Below are 23488 nucleotides of genomic sequence, written 5' to 3' on the forward strand. Positions count from 1 at the left end.
CAGACCAAAATTACTCAAATCCATTTTACCCACTGATGTCACTCTTATATGTTTATTTTTTCAGAGCTGTGTGAACACAGAAATCTGGTCATCAATTCCAATTTTTCAAATCTGATTGTGTAACTTCAATTTGTCATCCTAGACTGATCATATATCCATTATGTGGCTATGCAACATGAGTGAGAATGCATATATCAAATTCCATGTGTTTTTTCCCTCAAACGCATCCGCTGAGCATTGTTGTCATAAACGTGCAGAACTACTACAGCACTTCTAACGATTGCTGCTAAAACAGCAAAAGTTATCCACGGTTAAAAGGTGCTATGTGAAAGCAGATCGTTTTCTATTATTACTTAAGATGGCAAACAGTTTCCTTCCACTGTGATTATATACAACAACAATTTCTGTTGCCATTAAGAGGATCAGTGAAGCTTATCAACACAAAGATATATATAAAACCCGTCTTTATCGACACCCTTTCTGACTGGCATAATAAGGCAACAGCCAAGGACAGCACTAATGATTTTGAGTATCATAAAGCCATATAGTTCCTATGGATAGCATTACCTTGGCAAGATTCAAAACGTTACAGCTCGGCTCATTAATGGGACAAAAACATCACCCTGGTGCTTGCCAACCTGCACCGGCTTCCTGCTGGATTTTCTATTAATTCTAAAGTCTGACTGCTAACCTTTAAAAACTTAAATGGCCTTGCCACTTATCCCTAAAAACAATTCAAGAGTTTCTTATCTGGTATCTTCCCTCCGACCATTGAGATCCGCAGATAGATCTGTGCTAACTATTCCCATATTACAGTTTGTGACAAAGGGAGATATGGCCTTTTCCATTCGAGCCCTGATCTTATGGAACTCTGTCCACTGAATTCAGGCACATCAAGTCTCTAGCTGCCTTTAACAAAAATACCTCATAGTTCCATAAGAGCCTTCATTTTTCAGGCCCCTCTCTTGTGGAACAAGCTGCTGATATTGGTTTGGAAAGGAGACATTCTCTACCTGTGAGTATAAACTTAGAACTTTCGTTTTTGACAAAGGTTATGATTTGCTTGATTCAATGACCTTCCCTTTAGTTATGCTGCTACAGGCCTAGACTGCTGGGTGACCTCTCATGATGCACTGAGCATCTCCTCTCCTTATTTATACATATGTGCTAATATTGCAACAAACTTTGCATTCGTTTTTTTTATTTCCAAGACAGTGGAAGAATTGCATATTCACCTCCTTTTCTATAAAGTCCCTAAATAAGATCGAGTGCTACAAATTCCCTTCAATTCACTGTGACATCATCTGTTAAATAAGGTTTACCTGCGTGCAATAACATGAAGACCAAGGACCTTTCCTTACAGGTCAGGGGAGAAAGTTGTGGTAAAGTCCACATCAGGGTTTGGTTCTAAAAAAAAACAAAATATTCAAACCACTATTAAATCTATCATCACAAAATGGAAAGAATATGGTATCATAACAAACCTGCGTAGAGAGGATCATGCACCAAACCTCACAGACCGAGCAAAGAGGGCATTAATCAGAGAGACAACAAAGAGACCAAATTTAACCCTGGAGGAGCTGCAAAGTTCCACAGCAGAGACTTGTGTATCTGTCCATAGGACCACTGTAAGCCGTACACTCCACAGAGCTGGGCTTTAGGAAGAATGGCCAGAAAAAAAACCATTGCTTTCAGAGAGAATTAAGAAAAGCATGTTAAGAGTCTACCCCTTGCCTTACCACAGGTGTGGATTACACACCCAGCAGGGAAGCTCTCATGACTGCTAGGTTGTAATGTCAGTTGGGCCCTAAGAGCCAGGATTGTAAAGTTGTGACCCATAATACCAAACCGACAGAAATACACTTAAAACTATCCTAGAACTGTTAACTACTGCAGTAAGACTTTGGGGAAATGAAAGACACCCGCACACAGGCACAATAAAAGAACTTCTCTATGTCACTGTGTAAGAAAAAGACAGAAAAGCCTTTCCACTATAGTTTTAACATCATGACACGCATTAGAACTCACAGTTGCTTCTTGCAGGTTAGGCAATTTGGATCTACATCAAATCTTTCCTTCTTTATCTAACATTTTTTCCCTTGTGCTTTACTGCAGCCAATGCAAACACTTCCACCTATACTGGCTTCTTATTAACAAAAGGAAAAAGATCAACTTGGAGTTGTGGGTTGGGACAAACCCCCTCACACCACGAAGAGAGGGTAAAAAGCATACAAACAGCAAGACCACATCTGCCGGGAGCAAGACCAAAATACAGGTGAGTGAGGAAAGAGGCAATTTAAGGTCATCATCCGTCTTTGGTAATAAATGGTTTGTGGTCAGGTAAGGGCCTCATCAAGGGAAACACTTATCTAAGGGACACATCTATCTAACTGCACTGATTACTGAGAGAGTAAACACAGTCCCTCAGTTCAAACCACCAAGGCAAAGTGGGGACTCAGTTTCAGTCCCGCTGTCCCACAGATATCCTAATAAGGCTGCAAAAATATGATTGGACTTGTTTCTGCATGCAGCACAGTACAAGGTTTATAATAAAACATGATAATACCCATTAGAGATCTAAAAAGCTGAGAATCAGGTATGTAGTGTTCGGTATGGAAATGTCTTTTCTGTACCCTTAAATTACTCTAAACTCCAGCAGTACTACTGTCCTTGGCAGGTGGTGACTAAATCCCTGTAGGAGTGTGTGCAAATTTTAAACAATGTCAATAAACTGGGATGTTAAGTCTCACCAAGTGGAGACCATCGTCCAACTGTCAGCAGTGAGGAGGACAGAGAGGGATTGCCTGTGTCAACTTAAACTGCTGTGGCCACAGTTCTCCTCTTAAATAGAAGAGGAGTCATTCCAGGATTAAAAAAATAGCCCCAGCAAAGTGGGTAAATCTTTATCAAAGGCCGTGATTATCAGATGAAGGTTTCAGAGGCATAGGTTGCCTTGAATTTTAAAATACGTTAGCAATCTTTTTTTTCAGAGGCTGCAAAGATCTAGTTGCATCTTCACTCTGTGGATATGTGCATTGGAGATGGAGAGTACAAAGCTAGCAAAAGGGCCCAACGGTCCAATTAATGGGTAATATGAAAATTTGCAGTAACCAAAAAGTATCCTTTGAAACTGCTTAAGACCTTTTCTATTTATTCAAGAATGAGCTATTCAAGAATGATCTGATATGATCAATATAGGTCTGTGTGCTAAATATTTTTCAGTGCGATAAAGGATGGAAACAAAAAAAAAAAAAAGAAAAAACACTAGACAACCTTCGACAAAATACAATTATCAAAAAAGTCAGAATAAAGCATATTCAGCTTGCATGGAAACATGTTAAACAATTGTTCCATAGAATATATTAAGATACTGAGAAATGTTTTACTGAACTATTTATTGGACTCTCTGGATTATCAAACAGTGTTTCTGCTAAGGATTTTCATGGCTAGTCTAAAATCACAACCCGGGACTAAGTGATCCCTGATTTAAGGCAAGCAAAGGCAGACTTTAAAGCTGTTAAGTTATAAAAAAAAAAGACCTACTTCAATGCATTAGCCACTGACGAGACAACCATATCATCTTACTATGTATCTAACAACTAGCTAGCAAACTGTTCTGTCTTCATAATGGAAATACATTTTCCCTGGATGTTAGAATTTGTAGAGCTTGGGCTGGTAACATATATAATAGAGGAATAATACAATTAAATGGATATTAATTAATTTTTTAATTAATATACTCACTCTAGATGACATTTCCTTGGCTTCTAGTACTACAGTGAGGAACCTTGGAGTTATTTTTGACCAGAATTTATCCTTTGACTCACATGTAAAACAGGTTTGTAGGACTGCCTTCTTTCACCTTCGTAATATTGCCAAAATTCAGGAACATCTGGTCTCAGAGTGATGCAGAAAAATTGCTCCATGCATTTGTTACTTCAAGACTGGACTACTGTAATTCTTTATTATTGGGCTGTCCTAAAAATTTTCTGAAAAGCCTCCAGCTGATCCAAAATGCTGCAGCCAGAGTTCTCATGAGAACTAACAGCAGAGATCATATTTCTCCAGTTTTAGCTTCTCTTCATTGGCTCCCTGTTAAATTCAGAATAGAATTTAAAATTCTTCTCTTCACATTTAAAGCCCTTAATGACCGAGCTCCATCATATCTTAAAGATCTTGTAGTGCAATATTTTCCGAACAGAGCACTTCACTCTCAAACTGCAGGTTTACTTGTGGTTGCCAGAGTTTCTAAAAGTAGAATGGGAGGCAGAGCCTTCAGTTATCAGGCCCCTCTCTGTGGAACCAGCTGCCAGTAAATGTCCGGGAAGCACACACCCTCTCTACCTTTAAGATTAGGCTTAAAACTTTCCTTTTTGACAGTAAAGGATGGCTCAGGTGAACTTGAAACATCCCATAGTTAAGCTGCTATAGGCCTAGATTGCTGGGGGGGCCTCCCATGATGCACCTCTCCTCAGTCTGTTCTCTTTTTTTCTCCATGTACATTGTTGTCATTAACTTGTGTTTCTCTTTCTTAGCAAGTATCCCTGGTCTGGTAATATGGTGTTTGTTGTCTCCTCTTTTTTGTCCTCTCAAACCTCAGCTGATCGAGGCAGATGGCCAACCTCCCCGAGTCTGGTTCTGCCAGAGGTTTCTACCTGTTAACAGGGAGTTTTTTTCTCTCCACAATCGCCTTGTGCACGCTCAGGATTGGACTCAGTATTGGACTAAAGAGAAGTTTCAGTGCAATCTGCTGGTTTCCTTACCTAGGCTCCTTTTTGGTTTAATTGGCTCTGTATGTCTGAATTGGACGAATTTGGAATTTAATGAATAGGATATGATTGGATTATTTTATTACAATGGAATCTAATCGACTCGAGTTGGATTGTGTCTTAGAAGTGTCTTAATATGACATTTGTTGTAATTTGGCGCTATGTAAATAAAATTGAACTGAAATGGAAGGTGACCAAATATTTAATATCTGCAGTGTGCATTTATGATTTCCCATCGAAGCAGTTTGCTTTACTTAAAAATTAAAACAACTTTTATAGCTTTGCTATCTCAATAATGTGGTTAATTTGAGTTAGTCTGAGCTCGGTCAGTGCCTTCAGGGGACAAACCCTCATAATCTCAGAGCAGAGAGAACTGCTCATTTTCTTATGATTTTGAAAGCCAATGTCATATACTTAGTGTTGTAACTATATTTCTCAGTTATGTGATAAACTCATCAAACATAACAGATTTGTTTTGGCTTAACTCAGACTTTAGATAATGTTGGACATTTTATCTAATTTCTTTAAATTTGGGGGGATTGTTAGCATACAGACATATGCACTACAGTCCTGAAATAACATCTAACGATGTTCTGAAGTGTTGACATAGAGAACACAAATTACCCCATCATTCACTCCAGACTCCTCGCGCAAATTTTCCACTCAGTGCCTCATACCAGCAAACATTCTCAAGACTTCACTGTGAATGTGCGTGCTGGTAAAAGCTGCTGTTGTTTTTGTCTGCTAAGAAGTGTGTTGCTATTCACTCAAGTCACTTTACACTTTACATTCAGTATTATGTATATGTTTATATAACTATTGTACTGATAAACTTTAACACGTGCTGTCAATAAAACAGTTTTACAGTGTGAGAGCACCTCCAGCAGAAAATCTCCAACAATGAGGTACAGAAAATGTTCCTTCCTCACATTCACCTTAAAATCTTTGATGTCCATGTGTGAAAATGACTGTGGATTTAGTTTCGTTCTTCCTGAGAACCAAAAGGAAAACTTGCACATCTGTTTCTTTCTGCATGTTTTCCCGATGAAGGTCAAGCACATAGATATCGCAAACAAAGCAAAAACAAAAGATCATATGAGGTGCCACCAGGGACATAAATCAGAATTAACTTCCATATACACATATGAAATTAAACTCTTCCACATACTATACTCAAAACCTTGCACAAACACTAGTGAAAAGCTCTCACATAAACTAGTGAAAACATTTAACTCTTATATAACCTACTCAAAAGCTCTCATACACACTACTGAAAAGCTTTCATATATACTAGTGAAAAGCCTTACCTTTCATATATACTAGTAAAAACCTCTCATACACATATGTCAAACCTCTCATATACATATGTCAAACCTCTCATATACATATGTCAAACCTCTCATACACATATGTCAAACCTCTCATATACATATGTCAAACCTCTCATATACATATGTCAAACCAAAACCTGCGTTCAAGTATTTAAAACATAACAACAATATATTACAACAATATTGTTGTAATGTTTTAAATACTTGAACGCAGTTTTTTTCTAGAGAAGATAATTGTTTTGTATATGGGAGTATCGTCCATTGACTCTTTTGGGCTTTCACATGCGCGCGCCTACCGACAAGAGGTAAGTGACATGCTGTTTATAAAGTTGTTTTGTAACGTCCCCATGCCAGTAATGTGAGAACCATGCATATGGTTTTGATGGTAAGGCTTGTGACTTTATTGTCGGATGGTTTATAAAGTGGTGTGACGTTTCTGCAGTGTGCAAGTTGTTGTTTTACGTGGAAGGTTTATTATTGCCCATTGGCCACCACGTATTTGGCTAGCATGACAGGCTGCGCAAACAGCGCAATCGCCGCACAGGGAGCGCCGATTTGCACCGGTCTGTGTCCTACCGTCAGTATTTGACAACCTCTAGCAATGGGATTGCGCTTCAAATATACCGGAGTTCCCCTTTAACATGACTTGATGAAGTTTTTCTGGACACAGATATGATGTAATATAATCGATTCAGGGGAGAAAAATCGATTTTTAAAATCATCCCATTAAAATAAATAAATAAATAAATTAAAAATTAAAAGAATCGCGATATGTACATGAATCGATTTTTTCGCCCACCCCTAATATTTACGTTTAATTCAGTTTACAACATGAGATTAATGTGCCACGCTTCATTCAGACGTCACAGATGCCAAAAAGACTGCATTCAAAATATTTGTTGAAGTGAATGATTTTTGGTTCACAGAAAGGAGCAAAGAGGTGAGAGGAAACGAGGAGGCGCAAATGAGATCAATGAGAACCATCAGGATTGTATATTCAAGCTTGTAATGCCTCCAGCTTCACTCCATCACATCCAAAAGTTAAAAAAATTTTTATATCATATCAAAACTTTCTTAAAATTAGTTTTTAAAGTTTACATTGAATCTAGAATTAGACTCTACAAACTGTGTCATCAGCAAACCTAATATAGAATTTGCACATTGAGTTGCCTGTGGTATGAAATGCGCTATATAAATAAAGATTGATTGAGAATTTGGGCTTCATCAAAATGTCAGTTAGACCGCATTTAAATGCTCCATCAGATTGTCAGGTGTCACTATAGGTCACCAGAATATCTGATGCATGCATCTGTCAGGAGAGACAAAGAAGCCCCGAAGTATAATCAATGATCTTTAAATTCATGAGTTTGTGGGAGTCGAATCGAGTTTCCTGCCAGAAGGGCACTGGTTTCATCTCCTGTTTTACAGGAAAACACATGTAAACTGTGAATGTCAAGATAACTGCTGTGTGTTTTTGACACTATATGCAGCTGAACAGAAACTTCCCTCTTTCCCTAAAACTACAGAGTAAAAGCAGAACGGCAAACTCCGCAAACCCCAGGGCATAAATGTAACACTAAATTCACAGAGTGACACACTAAGCTTCGTCAATTCTTCATCAATTACTCCAGCACTTCATGGTTTGTTATCAGAGTAAACACTGGAACTGGGTCCTGGGGAAATCCCTTTATATCAAAAACACTTCCAGGCTGCAGTATCCATTAATTTGCTCTATTGTTGAAAATGAAGTAAGTAATCTCCCTATGGTGGAGCTGGTAACTAGGTCAGACCCACTCTGTATACAAACTCAATATAAATGCAGTAAGTCAATGTGAAAATTAAACAGAGGATCTGCTGTGTTGTGTATTTATGAGTGCACATGAACCAGCCTCGCCACATTTCTTTACTCACCTAAAAAACGAGGACATTAAAGCAGGCATAAACACACCTGCAGCTCTCATGTTACATAAAACATCTCAACTCTGCACCTTAGGGACAAAACACTTTGCATACCATTCAAATCATCTGTTTACTCTTCCTTCCCAACACACTGCACAGCCCCTCCTTTACTTCAGTGTACTCTTCCCACAACTATGAGACCTGAGGCTCAGCGCAACGCTGTTTTATTATCCACAAATGCCGGCCCGGGAGGAAAACTGTGTTGGTAGCTAATATTCATCAAGAACTTCATGGGCACAATGCTGCTACATACTGTATCATGGGTCAGTAGATAACTACAAGCCATCACTATCAAAATGATAAATCCTTTTATTTTTGAGTATTGGGTTATTAAGTTACACATCTCATGTGAAAAAGCTTTATCGAAGTTGCCAATTTTTACTTGGGTGGACCTATTTCTGGTGTCGCATTCATCCAGGTCCGGGTAATTCTAAGAGCTAGAATGAGGGCAACTGGACTTCTTATTTCTTGGCTCTTGAAGACATTTCACCTCTCGTCCGAAAATTGAACAAGCCTTTCAAATGAGAGGTGAAACGTCTTTAATGGCCCTGTCACACTGTTGCGTATGGCACTAGCGTATGAAAATTATCACTCATACGCTGGTATACGCTGACATACGCTAGGGGGACGTTAGGCATAGGTTGTATACGTTTCAAGCACGCTGGCATACGTTGGCATACGCTGAGGCAGGAATAAATTTTTGAACATGCTCAAAACTTTTGTGCGTATGGTTAATACGCTAGGCATACGCTGAATACGCTAGAGGTACGATATAGGTACGTTACTGATAGGTCGAGAACGCTGGACATAAATTGCCATATGTTGGCATGAAGGTGTACCGTACAGCTAGCGTATTTATAGCCTCCGCCCGTCTGCCGCCTCCATCTCCGCCAGACGGGCGGAGATGGAGGCGGCAGGCAACCGACAATTCACGGGAGCGGTCAGGAGGAGGAGTTGGGGATCTTGATCGCTCAGAAGTATGTAACTCATCAGCCGCAGGTGCATCAGGCATTTCAGCAGGTTTGGGTGAGAATGATTCTTGTGTTTTTTTGCCTTTTCCTCGGCCCAGGGCCCGGGCAAACGACGATTGCTTCTTGGGAGGCATGATCGAGATGGATGTCTCGAGAGATGTTGATAGCGCGTCGCCTACTGCAATAATGGAGCAATGTGGAAAGGCTGCTGAGTTAATGGTGTTGCCCCTGGCAACCAATAGCGTCTTCTGCCAACATGGCCGACCTGCCGACCGGAGTCACGTGACTCCTCATTCTCAATAGGCGCGTTGAAACGTACGCTGGGCATGCGCAGTTCATATGCTACTCATACGCTAGTCATTCTTTATTTTCAAGGACTTTTCGTGCGTATGATTAATTTTCATACGCAACTCATACGCTTCTCTCATACGCAACAGTGTGACAGGGCCTTAAGAACCAAGAAAAAGTAGATGCCAGTAGATTAAGTTTCAGTGCCTTCTTCGGGGGAAAATTTAAAAACCTAAAATGGGCAACTATGCAAAGTTCTTTCAGAGAGGCTATAAATATCATCTTGATAATCATACATATCTGTGCATACATCGGAGGGTAGCAAAGCATTCACATGATAGACTCTGAAGAAACCAGCTTAAAACATTGGGATTCAACATGGTTATATTAAAGGGTCAATAAAAGACACTTCGAAGGAAACCCTTAACTCAGTGCAAGTTGACTGAGACAGAAAGGCAGATACAAAATGCTTGGGGATATTTGACCATTTAGAATACTTGACTGATCCCAAATGTTCAGCTCTGTAAAATTCACCCCGAAGGTTCAGAGTGAAGCTCGGGAGTACTTTGGATTATTAACTGCTCTGATAGGACTCCAAAGTACTACCTATCTACAAGAGTTGATTTGAGAGGTAAAATATCTATCTGATTAGCCCCTGGGTCCCGTGGTGCTCAAGGAAAGAAAAAAAAAAAAAAAAAGACGCTCAAATATGCTAATATCTGGCTTCTCAGTGCAGTGACAGCAACGACAGACTCTGATTGGCATTAACTGGAACACGAGATCTGTGTGCACATTCTAATTTTCGATATGGCTGCTGCACTTTGGGCTACAAGCACATGCACAACTCACTTTTTCTTTTCAGAAAGTCCCACTTACCAAAGATACCAACTAGCTCTAGACTGACAGCATCTAAAAGTGGACAAAAAGAGGCAAGACTGAATCATTTTGACTGACTGCTCTACAGCTGGCAGCTCACATAAACGTGGTCAAGTTTGAATAAACTAGAATAATTACCTTAGAAGTTAGGATTATTTGAGACTGTGTTCCACCACAGCCTGTAGGATACAGTGTAATACTATTGCCTCATGCTGTTGTAGTAAGAGGTTTGTCCCCTGAGAACTAGTGGTAGTTGGACTGGTTCAGAATGCACTGTGGCACCTCGAGGACTGAAGGTGAACACACCATCACTGCGTATGGGAAACTGGCTTTGATCAGCTTGTTTCAATGGATGTTCCCACATTTAATGTTGTTTAAACACGGTATATGTAAGAATGGGAGGCTGGCGAGGTATCAGCTCAGAAGGCAACTTTTTTATTGGATGGCTTGATCTTAAAGTAAGAATGACTACAAGTCTTTCAATGGAGCAACATTTTAAATCATCAAGCAATTAAAAGCACACAAAAAAAAAACACTGGATCAATTTCCTTAATTTTCTTTTCCTTAATCTTGGCTGTGTTGGTATCAACAACGCGTCCAATCCCAGAGGTATCCCAGAGGTATCCCAGAGTGTAATGAGAGGAAACACGACACAGGTTCACCTGCCTGGAAATATTCTGTGTGTTTGTTACACAGCTTAGGTTGCTTCAATTATGGTGGTAAAAAGTTGTGTACAGTGTCTGCTGTTAGCTTTGTTGTGACTTCACTGTTGTCTAATGTGATGCAAGTTGATCTCTAAACTGCCTTAATGCGACTTGAAGGCCTGGGCATCAACAAACTGTTCACTCATTCCCATTCTGAAAATGGTGACAGTGCCACAGCCTTGAGGGCTTTTCCATTTACGCTGCTCAGGTCTAATAAACAATGATTGATTGAACATAGACTGATTTGCTCAGTGGCCCACTCCAGATAATTAATCATCATCTGATCACTGAACTTTCGCCAGACACCAGCAAGAGTTCACATCCTCCTACACTGATGGAAAAGTCATCACATTTTTCATTAAACTTAAGAATATCAGCTCCATACATTGCTGTCCCTAAATATTGGGAAAATGGGATAGTACAACATCTAATCAAACACCAAAATACTATGGCAGAAACCTACACCTGTAGCAGTAACAGTCATAATTAATACTAAACAAATCCAGCACTGTGGACAAAACAAGAGCTTTTTTAAGTAAGTCAAGTGACTACAAGTGAAACTAATAATAGATTGAACAGGCTTTTCAGTTTTACTCAAAAAAGCTGGATTCTTGTTAGTTTCTAACAAACTGATGGCCAAGGAAGTATAAAGTTTTGGATATCTGAAATGATGACTGTAGATGGAGGCAAATGTTATTGTGGAAATCCAGAATATTGATTTTTGTCTAGGAAGGACTGAATCCCATCTTCCATGCATCATTCAGTGTGGGCTACCTAACAAATGTTGAAAAAGGACCACTTGAGCTTTTTAAGGAGTTTTAGATATTTTAAATTCAGTTTTAGCATGTACATTCAAAGTTGCGGCTATCTTTAAATGTAATTTGTACTTGTAAGAAGGTTACTGTTGACATCTTTACAGAAAAACTAGACAATAGGGCTATATAGTTTTGCTATTGGGCTTCCCCTTCAGTTGTGGAATGTAACACCGCTGTCATAAAAACAAATATCTGTATGAGCTTTGGACGTGTACGCCATTGACATTAATTTGTTGTGATGAATAAGACGCAATTAAATGTCCACAAAAATGTCAAGCGACCGTAAAGCAAAACAGTGTGGCGCAGGGCAGCATCTCAGTGACCGGGCGCTCCAAGGTGGTTTCAGGCATGATTGTGCATAACAAATGTCATTGTACATCCAAACAAGTCAGAAGCACATAGTTTTAAGGTTCACAAACTTTTCTAATGTCTCTTTAATTACAATTCAAGCTAGTTACATAGAATTCTAACAAGGAGGAATGCTGCATGTCTGTTGGCATTGCACACATGAGCATTCGCTCAGCACCTACCCTTCTGCTGACACACTTTTTCTTTTCCCAATTGATTGATCAATTTCACAGGTACACAAGGTAAAAAGGTAAGTTTCACAAGGTAACTTCAAAATATGCCTTAAGCTCTTTCTTTTTTTTTTTTTTTTAAATAGTCCTCATCATATTTATTATGAAACAGCAGGAGGGAGGGAGAGTCTAACATGAGCCTGTCACACAATCATAATACAGGTAGAAACCATTGTTATGATCATGTGTGTGTGTACTGGAATGTGTTTTGGTGAAGTCTTCTTCTTCCAACTTGGAGTTTTGTTAATTTCTGATGGTGCTACTGGTACACGAAACACACAGCACTACTTCTTTGCAACATCTTTACCACATAAACTGTGAGACGGTTTTGTGTCTGAAGAAGATCTTTTTCTTGCTGCTCCTGTTTCCATATCTTATTGTCATTATTGACACGGGATGGTCGTGGGTCGTGTCACAGGAGGCTCTGAATTCTTGTTTCTTTAAAGCTCAAAGTGTGAAGTTAAGCAAGAGAACGGCAAAGTACAACCCCCCCCCCCACCACCACCACCACACACACACCTTAAATTTGATAACAAATTTAAACCCAAACACCTGAAAACATTTGCAGGGCATGTAGAGGCAGGGTAAACCACAGTGACAGTCTGAATGCTACATTCATGCACCTGGCTGACTGGCAGCTTATTTTTTTAGTAACTGCAGAAAAGAAAATAACTAAATGAAGATGAGTTCAACACCCAACTGAGTGCAGCCTGAAGCCAGTGACAAAAGGTTGGTTATGCTAAGATTAAATGATGCAAACTGCAACCACAAACTCAAAAAAATAGACACACACACACACACACACACACACACACACACACACACACACACACACACGTGTGCGCGATAAGTAAGTAATTCCTTTGGTAAATTCCGCAGCAATCCTAGACAGCTACCCCATCTGTCATGGAAGGAAAAGGTTCAGGATTAGTGTGTGTGTGTGTGTGTGTGTGTGTGTGTGATACAGAGCAAGAGCAGGTGAACTCGAAAGCCGTTCACAGACTACTTGGCCGCAACCCAGCTGTCTGGTCTAATCAGTCTTCCACTTTATTAGCTTGTTAGTCGCTTAGCTAATGGGCTAACTACAATACACTGCAACCACAGACTGACAACTCAGATGAGTCACGAGTTAAAGAGCTGAAAAAATTTACATAGAGGTAACACATAGGCAACAGCTCAATTTGTACACATGCTAACACGTGTGTACAAATGTGCCTCTAGGTAATCTTAAATCTAACAGACTTCTAATCTGACTTTAGGCCAGATGGGTTGTCCCTATTTCAAGGTACGAGATCCAGGGAGGTGGAGGTAGAGATTGTCAGAGAGACGGCAGGAGCAGTAGTAGCTTGCCAGCAATTGGACGCAGGGTGAAGCAATTAGCTCTGATTGGTGCAAAATGAAAGATTACACCGAAATTTTTAAGGTACACTAATTGCATGCTATAATCCATTTGTTTAATGTGTATCCAAACACAGATGTAGAAATATGCTGTTTGTGTGGGAGCTAGGTGTTGTAATTCTACATATACAGAACAATACGTGATCCATCCAACAAGCCTTGAGCATTTTGCATCATCACCTCAAGTAGGCCTGAAATAACTGGAATGTTTTAGTGGTTGTTCTTCATTAGATTGAAGCAATGGAAATAAATTATGTGAAATTGTTAGATTTACAACATATTTTTACTGTTAAACCATATCAGGACACCAGATTTGTGCCATGCTGATTCCTTGTGCAAAGTTAGGCTCACCACAGCTGGAAAAATTTGATGTGTCAGAGTGTCAAAGTATGCACAAATAGAATATGAGATCAGGAATATATATATAAATAAATGTGTGTGCAATTTTGATTGATCATATGCAATTTTCCTGGAAGTCAAAATGTCCAAGCAGTCTCTTAAATTCAGTGTGGTGTGTTATGGCCCTTTTTGACTAAGTGCCTACGCGGCTTGACTTTCCATTAGGTAGTAGCACCTGGTAACAGGTAAATTTTTAGCACCTACTCGCCTGGGGTACCAAGGGAGTCGAGTCGAGCCAGAAATGTAACATCTTCTGACTGCAGGCCACTGATTGGCCAGGGAGTAACGTCGCTGGATGAGTCGTGACAGCAACTCCTTCACAAGAACCCCACCATTTTTTAAAAACCTGGCAACACAGCTCAATGCGATTTTATTATTTCTGTGATCGTCAGCAGTAAATGGCAGCACACAAAGCCATAGACCGAGCAGCAGGTATACCATCGCCCCAATGTCCTCCATTGTAGTGTCGTGTTTGTATCATATACAAATGACATAAAATTACCTAAACCAAGTAGTGTCGAGTCGAGTCTAGTTGAGTCGAGTAGGTAGAAAAATTAGACAGGTTAGAGCAATTTGCTTTAGTTGAATTCTGATCAATTTGTTACTCTGAAAGCAAATGGACCAACCAAGAGATACTTTTAATAGCAGATATGTCACCTTGAATTAAGAAAAAAAAAAAAAAACTCAATGATTATTCTAGTTGCTGTGAACTATCTTGAAAGTCATCTTACAGTGAATGAGAACAGTTGAGGATTTTCTTTTTTTAAAAGCCAGTGTAAACACAAACCAGTTAACACATAATGTGTGAACAGCCAGGTTTCCACTTATATTTTTCATCTGCATTTATGAGGTGTGAGTAAGTAAAGGCGAATGGGAAAAAAAATCGATCTAACAATCAATCAAAGTAAAAAAAACTTCTACTTATGTCCAGAAAGTTTATGTGCTCATTTTTTTATTTTTATTTTTTTGTCTGTTTTGCATAAGACTCGATGTCCATTGGGGTTAATGGAAATCATTTTTGGAATCACCTCCATCCTTCCAACGATTAAAATGCTGTGATTCACAAGCTGTTTCCTGTCTGAGCTGGCAAAAAACTGACCAGACTGACCAGCATCCTCAGATAATATAAAATATCCCACGTATTCCCTGATATGAATGTAATTCCTGAAAAGCAGCTCTCTTCATTTTCCTCTCGAGGATGTCCACCACTGTTGTTGTTTTTTTTCCTACTGAAGTTAGATTAAGAAGATTAAGATTAACTAGAAACGCTGCTACTGTATCCTTTTAATCCATGCCAAATTAACCAAAACACAAGTCTATAAAAAGCCCCAACAAACATCATGTACTTCTTCAAATACTTACAGATTTTTTTTTATTTATTTCATCAGGGCTTTAGCACAGCAATATGCATAGTGAAGATGGGACATCCTGCAAATGAAGATACAGAGGAACAATAACTTAATATAGAAAAGTCATTAATGATTAATCCCAAAGAAAACACTGAGTGGACTATTAAATTCTGCTTTTGAAGTGTTAAAAGAATTCTTGAACAAGTGCCCAGTTTACTGCAGTGGCTTTGATGGATGTTGAAACAAGCAGTCCTATAACTGACAATGATCAAATGTTCAAGATAAATCTCTGTGGCATTCCTGTGCATATGACAATTCTTTGAATGGCAGAAAAACTGATCAACAAGTAAATATTCATATCTACTGACCTTTTACCATAGTAGTTGGCAAAGGGCTCCACAGCTTTTGCCTCTCCTTTACACTCACAATAACGGCAGTGGAGCTGACGAGCTTATTTGCTATAGGGAGAAAAGTGTGGTTCAGTGTTTTGTCCCAGGACATTTCAGGATGGGGACGGAAGGCACCAAGGATTGAACCATCAATCGTATGAGTGGGGTTTTTACTTTGTTAAAAGATCACTTGTTGTCTATTTAACATCAAAGTAAGCGTTTTTTTTTTAAACTATTGGTCAGTTTAAGAAGACATTTTGAATGATGGTTGGTTGGTTTAGATCAGGGGTGGGCAATTAATTTCTTCTGGGGGCCGCATGAAAAATCTGAAATGTGTTGGAGGGCCGAGCCAGCAATGACTCAAATTTAATATTGACTTAGGTTTTCTCATTATATTTCTTTTTATAATAAAATATTTAAATCAGATTATTTTGGTAATAAATAAGAATATTTAAATATTTATAAACATGAATTGTGGTTTAGGTTGAAGTGAGAATTAATACTAATTCTATCAAATTAATAGTTAATAACAGTTGCAGTTTAACATTTAGTTCATCCATCTGAGCAGTCACATCAACAGTAAAAGCAAGATCTGCCAGCCAGTCTGCCTCTGAAAGCTGAGGGATGGCATGTCCCTTCCTCACACAGAACGCCTGAATCTCCTCTCTCAGGTCCCAGAAGCTTTTCAGCACTTTCCCCAGACTCAGCCACCTGACGGCTGTGTGGTAGCTTAGGTCACGGTGGTCAGTCTCAGTTTCTTCTAAAAGTGAAACAAACTGTCTATGATTCAGTGCCCTTGATCTGATAACAACGTGATTCACTTGTAACACTGACTTGCATAACACTTCCTGATGTATAATACAATGAAAAAAAGTTAATTTCTGCTCAGAGTTCATTTCTGCCACTTTGTCCTGGATTCGCTTTAACAGACCAACTTTTTTTCCTGTGAGATTTGGACACCCATATGTTGTCACGCCCACCAGTTTGTCCCATTTCAGCCCCAAGCTTTCGAGTCATGCATTTACCTCAGCTAAGACATCACTCCCCATTGTTGTCCCTTTCATTGACCGCATGTCTGCCAGCTCCTCCGTGATTCTGAAGTCTGCATTGATCCCGCGCATGAAGATGAGCAGCTGGGCAGTGCCCCGTATATCACAGCTCTCATCCAAAGCCAGGGAAAAGTACTCTAAGTCATTCACGCTGTCTTTCAGTTGTAGCACCAGGTTTTTCGCGATGTCCTCAATCCTCCTCGTTATGGTGCGGCGTGAGAGGGAGCCGTTCTCAAAAGCGTCTTTTTTCTCTGGACATATTAGCGCAGAAGAGTCCACCAAACACTCCTTAATGAACTCTCCATCAGAGAAGGGTTTGCTCTTTCTAGCAATCTTGTGTGAAATAACAAAACTTGTCTTGACTGCAGCACCTCTGGATGGCAAACGTTTTGTAAAAAGTGTTTGTTGAGATTGCAGCTTGGCGAGCAACACAGACGACTCAGCTGCGTGCTCTTTCTCTGAAAAGTTATTGTATTTCTCCCCGTGTTTAGTCACGTAGTGACGGTGGATATTATACTCCTTTAACACAGCCACTGACACACCACCGACTAAACACACAGCTTTACTGTAAACAAATATTTCGCTGTCCATGCCTTGTTGAAAACACGGCATTCTGAATCATCTTTTCTTTATTTACCGTGAGACGACATTTTGTGTGGATCAGGGATTCGGATGCTAGCCACCTGTCACTTGTCACTGTCACTTATGCGTGCATTCATAAACAATGCGTCAGGCCCTTTCAAAATAAAAGACAGCAGCATCGCATGCACACCAAAATCCGTTTTTATTTTTGACTGGAGGGGGCAGGGAGGCGCGGGCCAGGGAGGCGCGGGCCAGGGAGGCGCGGGCCAGGGAGGCGCGGGCCGGACAGGGACGGGCAATGGGCCGTATCTGGCCCGCGGGCCGTAAAATGCCCAGGTCTGGTTTAGATGAAACATCTCAGCAAATATAGGATGGATTTCCAGTCATTTTAATACAGTCATTCATGGTCTTAAAAGATTAAACAATCAATCAATCAATATTGAGGTCAGTTTTACTTCTACAAGTAATCCTTCTGTTTATAGACCTTTACACATGTAGCCAACAATCAACCACTGATGAACATTAATCTATGTCTTTTCAGTGTGTAATACACATCGTCCGCACTGTCAGACCTGTCTACAGATGGGGGTTTTTGTTTTGTTTGTTTGTTTTTGCCAATTTAGTATGCCGCGTGCCGCTGCAGCAAAGCTCATTCACTCCGTGCTCTGTGACGGTCGGCTATCTTTACACGGAGTTTGCTACTGCTAGTTTTGTGCAACATGGCAATTTGGAAATTCGCAATAACAAACCATGTTGGAAGCAAATTCCATGTAAAGATGTTGCTTTGGCAGCGCGTGTCAATGACGTCATCCCAGTAGACATGTGTGTAGAAAGCCCCTGATAGCCCCCAATAACAACAACACGGCAGCTCTGAACTAACAATAGTGCAATAGTACGCATTCATTCATTCGTCTTAAAGTATTGGTGAAATAAAGACAAATAATGCCTTCTTTAGATGCTGTATTGTCAATGCCCTGTTCTCTCCCGTTATATGGATATACGCGGATCTCGAGTGATCTAAATAGAGTTTTCTTTCACCAAACTGAGTAGATGAACGTATTTTATGCCAGAAAAATTGTACAGCTTTAAAAAAAACTAACTTCCCCTTTAATTTTATTATCTTTATCTGCTGAGGGTACCAGGCCTTTATTAGAGCCAGACCTTTATCTTTAATTCTCATTGTGATTGGTATGATTTGTCATAGTCTTCTACAAAGCCTTATCTATCAATGCCTAAAAATAAAATCTGTACACATAAACCATCCTCATTTCCACATGTCTTCATATGCGCAGTTGGAAGTTTATTCATTCCCCATAATCAATAATAGGCAAGGCTTTTTCCCCCTCTGCAATTTGCCTCAATTGCACATTAAAAACGTTTAACTTTAGAGGAGTATTTTCAAGAGAGACTGCTCTGTGCGCCAGGAAGTTGGATAAACGAAGTAGGGAACGTGCTAACAAACTGTGAGCTTGACTAGCTGCATCGAATCAAAATCCCTTCTGAATCCAACTGGATCAAAACCTTGCTTTTCTTGGCATGGCTTTTACTGTGAAATGTGCATGCAAAAAAATTTGCAACAGATTACTGGACTCATCCAAAACGGTTCAGAATTAATTGATTAAATGACTACACTGTGCCCCTCTGTAGAATCGCCACCTTAATGTGGTGGCGGGGTTTAAGTATCCCCGTGATCCTGCGAGCTGTGTTGTCGGGGGCATTAGCCCCTGGTAGGGTCTCCCATGGAAATTGGTCTCAGGGGAGGGGTCAGACTAAGAGCGATTTAAGACCTCGATGGAGAGGCACCAGACAACAAAAGTCACCTCGCCTGGAAGTCTCCTGAACCTGTTGCCTCTGCGACCCAACCTCAGATAAGCGGATGACAATTGATGAATGGACTCCGGTGTATGATAATATGTAGCTGTGACAAATACTTAATGCCAGTACAACAAAAAATGAAAAACAGCATGATTATTTAATTGAACTGATTAGATGCAATATAGGTGCCAAAAATTTGCATTTGTAATCATAGTATGCACACTAAAATGAGGTATGCATCAACTCTAGTGGTAAGATTGCCACCTTTCATGTGGGGGACCTAGGTTCAAATCCTGACACCCCTGCATGAAAGGTACTACAGTGAACCCTCGCTATAACGCGGTTCATCTTTCACGGTCTCGCTGCTTCACGGATTTGCATCGTGCATTGTGTTCTGCATTCTGGCTAAACAGTCTCTCCACTTCTTCTCTACCTGTGTGTTAATAACGTTGCGGTTTAATATGTACACGTACATTACAGTTCTCAAACATAATCGATGGTGGCATGTCGGTATATAAGAATCTTTTTGCCCAGAAGAAAAAAGAGCGACAACAACTACCGATGACTATGTTCTTCTCTCGAAAAAACACACCTTCACCGCAGGCTTTAGAAGAAAAAAACGCTACAGAGCAGAGTCAGGGTGCAGTGGCTCAGTCAGAAGAGCAGTGAAATACACGTGAGTCACTATTTGTCCTACTGTACTTTGTATTTTTTTTCAAAATCATTTTTCATTTTCTCCCGTTCTAATCCAGTAACTCGGGTCGCGGTGCTGATCTCCGCAATTTGAAGCCTTCAGTTCGTATTGATGATTAAAATGATTATTTTACAGTACAGTAGTTATTTGTAAAAAAAAAAAAAAAAACGTTTATAAAGTACTTTTATTTGTTAAACAAATGCTTGGGCCTGTAAAAAGGTTTTGTTCTTTGGTTCCCATGTATTATGGAGTATTTCATTGTATAATAATTGTAAAAGGTTACTACTTCACAGATTTCGCCTATCACGGGTTCTTTTTGGAACGTAACCCTTGCGAAAAACGAGTGTTCACTGTACTTCAAGTAGGGGTCCTTAGGCAAGAGCCCCTTACCCTACCCGCCTATCAGCTATTCCTTACACAATGCTTATTTGAAAGCGACCAAAAATATATCAGTTTCAACCTGTTGTGCCTAACATAAATGAGATGATCATGGTGGATGTTCAATATCTAACACATTATTATGACTTTTCCCAAGGATTTGTCAAGGACTTAGCTAATGATACTGTAGGAGCGATGCAATTGATATGTGCTAATCATATAAAACCTTAAAAATCAGCTCAGCCTGCTATCCTGAAAACTACGTGCAGCATAACGAAGGGTCACTACCTGAATGGCCAAATGTTTCTGAATATCTGAGCCTCCAATACATAGTACATGAGTAAAACTTACTTCTGACACAATTGTCAAATTAGATGGTTTGAGAGTCGCCCAGAAGCCCTTTATTGAGTGTGACAGCAAAGAGGGTTGGGCCATAGGCCAAGATTAAAGCAAGCGTGTGTTCAAACAAAAGACATTGTAATCACGAAGGCCTTTGAAGAACCTCTAGTCTTTAATGGTCTCATCAAGGGAGGGGTGTACAACACCCATGTCTCCACTCAAAGGAATGGGAGTTCTTTGGGTGAGATGACTTTAGAAGTCAGGCTGTCACTCTACATGCCGAAGAATAAGAGGGGCTGGACAGTGGCTGCTGCCTGTGGCTGTAAGTAAATTGACTGAGCACCCAACCTGATGTCAGCAGATGGCTGATTGAAGAAACCTTCTATCTCAGCTCCCTGTCCATCAAGCCTCAGTGCCACAACTAATCCCAGAGGGACACTGCAAATCTCCTCTGGCAGCTCCAAGCCAGCTTTACTAAAAGGTCCAACACTTGTGTTTCTTCATCAAGAACACTGATTTCATAGTCTTTTTTTCAGAAAATGCTTCAAATCTGAACTTAACATCTGTGATGAAAAACCCATGTACACTGGGACAGAACCCTCTAAAATGGCATTTATATCATGTAACGCGTCTAAAATAGCGAGGGTAGTATTCATCTTGCTCGTGGGAAGCAAAGATATAGTGTGGAAAAAAAAAACAGATACAGCAAAAAAAGTTTGACAATACATTACAGCACTAGGAGTAGGAGAGTGAAAACACCGAACAGGCAATGGTGTTACAAACTCAATTTGCTCTGAATAAACATTTATTGTGTATCTATTGCAATGTGGTATTATTGGACTGAAAGTCAGCTGCTCTTGTGCTTTTCTTTGTTATTACTTGACTGTCACCTCTTAAACAACCTACAACATGCACACCAGAGTATGTCCATTTCTGCCAAGTTCCACACATACAACAGGACTAGCTGACCACATGCTCCCCCTCCTCCAGTTATTTTTCCATGCTATTGTTGGTCATACACATGCTGCTTCATTCCCTGACTAACAACACCCGCTTCCACCCCCGAGCATTTGGTTAATCTGCAGGTGCTCCTCTCCTTCACTTCCTGATTTTCATCTTTTCTTTTCTTTTTTGATCTGAGAGATCAGATTTTTGTCCAGTCAGTCAACACGATATATTTGAATTTCAAAGTTGTTGTTTTTTAATGTTTTTTCCAATCTCCAAAGCACTTCATTTTTTTAATGGGATAAAAAAAAAAAAAAGAGGAAAAAGGTATAATAGGTAACCTATAATCAGATCCATAAAGCAGGATATGCCTCTATTCAGGAAATTGGAGCCATTGGAGACGGCCATGCAGCTTTGGGGGGAAAAAAGTGAAAAGGTTTACTATGATCAATGTCTTTTACTGTTTCCTTTTAATGTTAAAAGCAAAAATTCCATAAAACGTTTTTGTATGTAGTTGACTATACAAATTAGAAAGAAACTCAGCTCAAGGTTTTTAAGCTACTGGAAGCAGTATTAGAGGACTGTTCAAAGGGTTCATTCTTTATGAAGCATGAATTTGTTCAGTAAACTTTAAAATTCTGACATTAACTGTAAACAGTTATCTTGGGGGGCTATAGCTCAGGAGGAAGAACAAGTCGCCCACCAATCGGAAGGTCGATGGTTCGACACTGGCCTTCCCAGGCTACATGTCGAAGTGTCCTTGGAGCAAGACGTTGCCTATCGATGCATTCATTGGTGTATGAATGTGTCTGTGTGTGAATGATTAGAAAGCACGTAGTGAATATGGTGAATGTGGCATGTAGTGTTAAGCCTGATTTATGGTCGGTGACGCATGATGCAACACAAGATGCAAGACGCAACGCAAGCCCTTGCGCGGTTGCAAGCCCCCCCTTGCGTGCTTGTGTGTGTCACCTCAATTTTCTAAACTTCACGCAAGACGCAAGACGCAAGACGCGAGCGCAAGCCACTATCTACATCACATCCGGCGGCGTGTTCATCTTCCGGTTTCATACCCTAATAAAAGACCGCTGTTTTCAAACATAGACATGTCATAGACATATTATGTCTATGTTTTCAAACGCCAAGGTAGAAAGCGAAGAAGAAGAAGAAGAAGAAGAAGCATGAATCCACTCGAAGAGAGACTTGCCGAAGAGGTCTTGGCGGTGAAGTTCCTTTCATCGTAGTAGGCTTGTCATTGGAAAAAACCCGCTGCTCCACCTACTGTCCTGGCGGTGAATCGCCACGCAGCACACGCAACCGCCGACAAAGCAAAATTAAGCATAAACGTCTCGAGCCATTAACGCAAGCACAAGACGCAAGCGCAAGACGCAAGCGCAAGGGCAGTTAAAAGAGGTATAACTCAGCCTTTAGAAGCGCTTTGAGTGGTCAGCTAGACTAGAAAAGCGCTATACAAGTACAGTCCATTTACCATTTATCTAACAGGGTTCCTGGGTTTACCAAAGACAACACTGGGGATGTTCTGTAGTTGAACAGGACAATCTGATCACATTCAAGACAACACGGCAAACAATGGGCCTCATGCAACAACAGATTGGTTCTTAAGTCGTGCGTACGATTTAAAAGAACTTGCTGATTTACCAATTTTTTTGTATTTTAAGTTTTCTTTCAGGTACGAACAGAATTTACGAGTGATCCAGACCTGTCGTAGGAGTTTCCTAAAATAGTCCGTTGTTATTCGAATCAAGTTTGCTTGACTCATGGCTTGTATATTTCATCACTTTAAAGCAATCCTAAATAAATATATACATCATACCCCATAATTATGCTGACATTATTCTG

At 40.1% G+C, this 23488-nt stretch overlaps 1 protein-coding gene across 7 annotated transcripts in view; it reads right to left on the reverse strand.

The window, feature by feature from the left end:
- LOC142374078 (caskin-2-like) overlaps positions 1 to 23488 on the reverse strand; it is a 75116-nt gene that overhangs the window by 39310 nt on the left and 12318 nt on the right. Inside the window, exon 2 of one of the 7 annotated variants that reach the window (XM_075457590.1) lies at positions 1323 to 1407. The exons of the other annotated variants lie outside the window; for them this stretch is intronic. Coding sequence (XP_075313705.1) covers positions 1323 to 1395 — 73 coding nt within the window. The 5' untranslated portion in view covers positions 1396 to 1407. The remainder of the gene's footprint in view (positions 1 to 1322; positions 1408 to 23488) is intronic. 7 annotated transcript variants of the gene reach the window in all.

This window comes from Odontesthes bonariensis, chromosome 23, assembly GCF_027942865.1.
Source record: "Odontesthes bonariensis isolate fOdoBon6 chromosome 23, fOdoBon6.hap1, whole genome shotgun sequence".
In the NCBI taxonomy this organism is placed as follows: Eukaryota; Metazoa; Chordata; class Actinopteri; order Atheriniformes; family Atherinopsidae; genus Odontesthes; species Odontesthes bonariensis.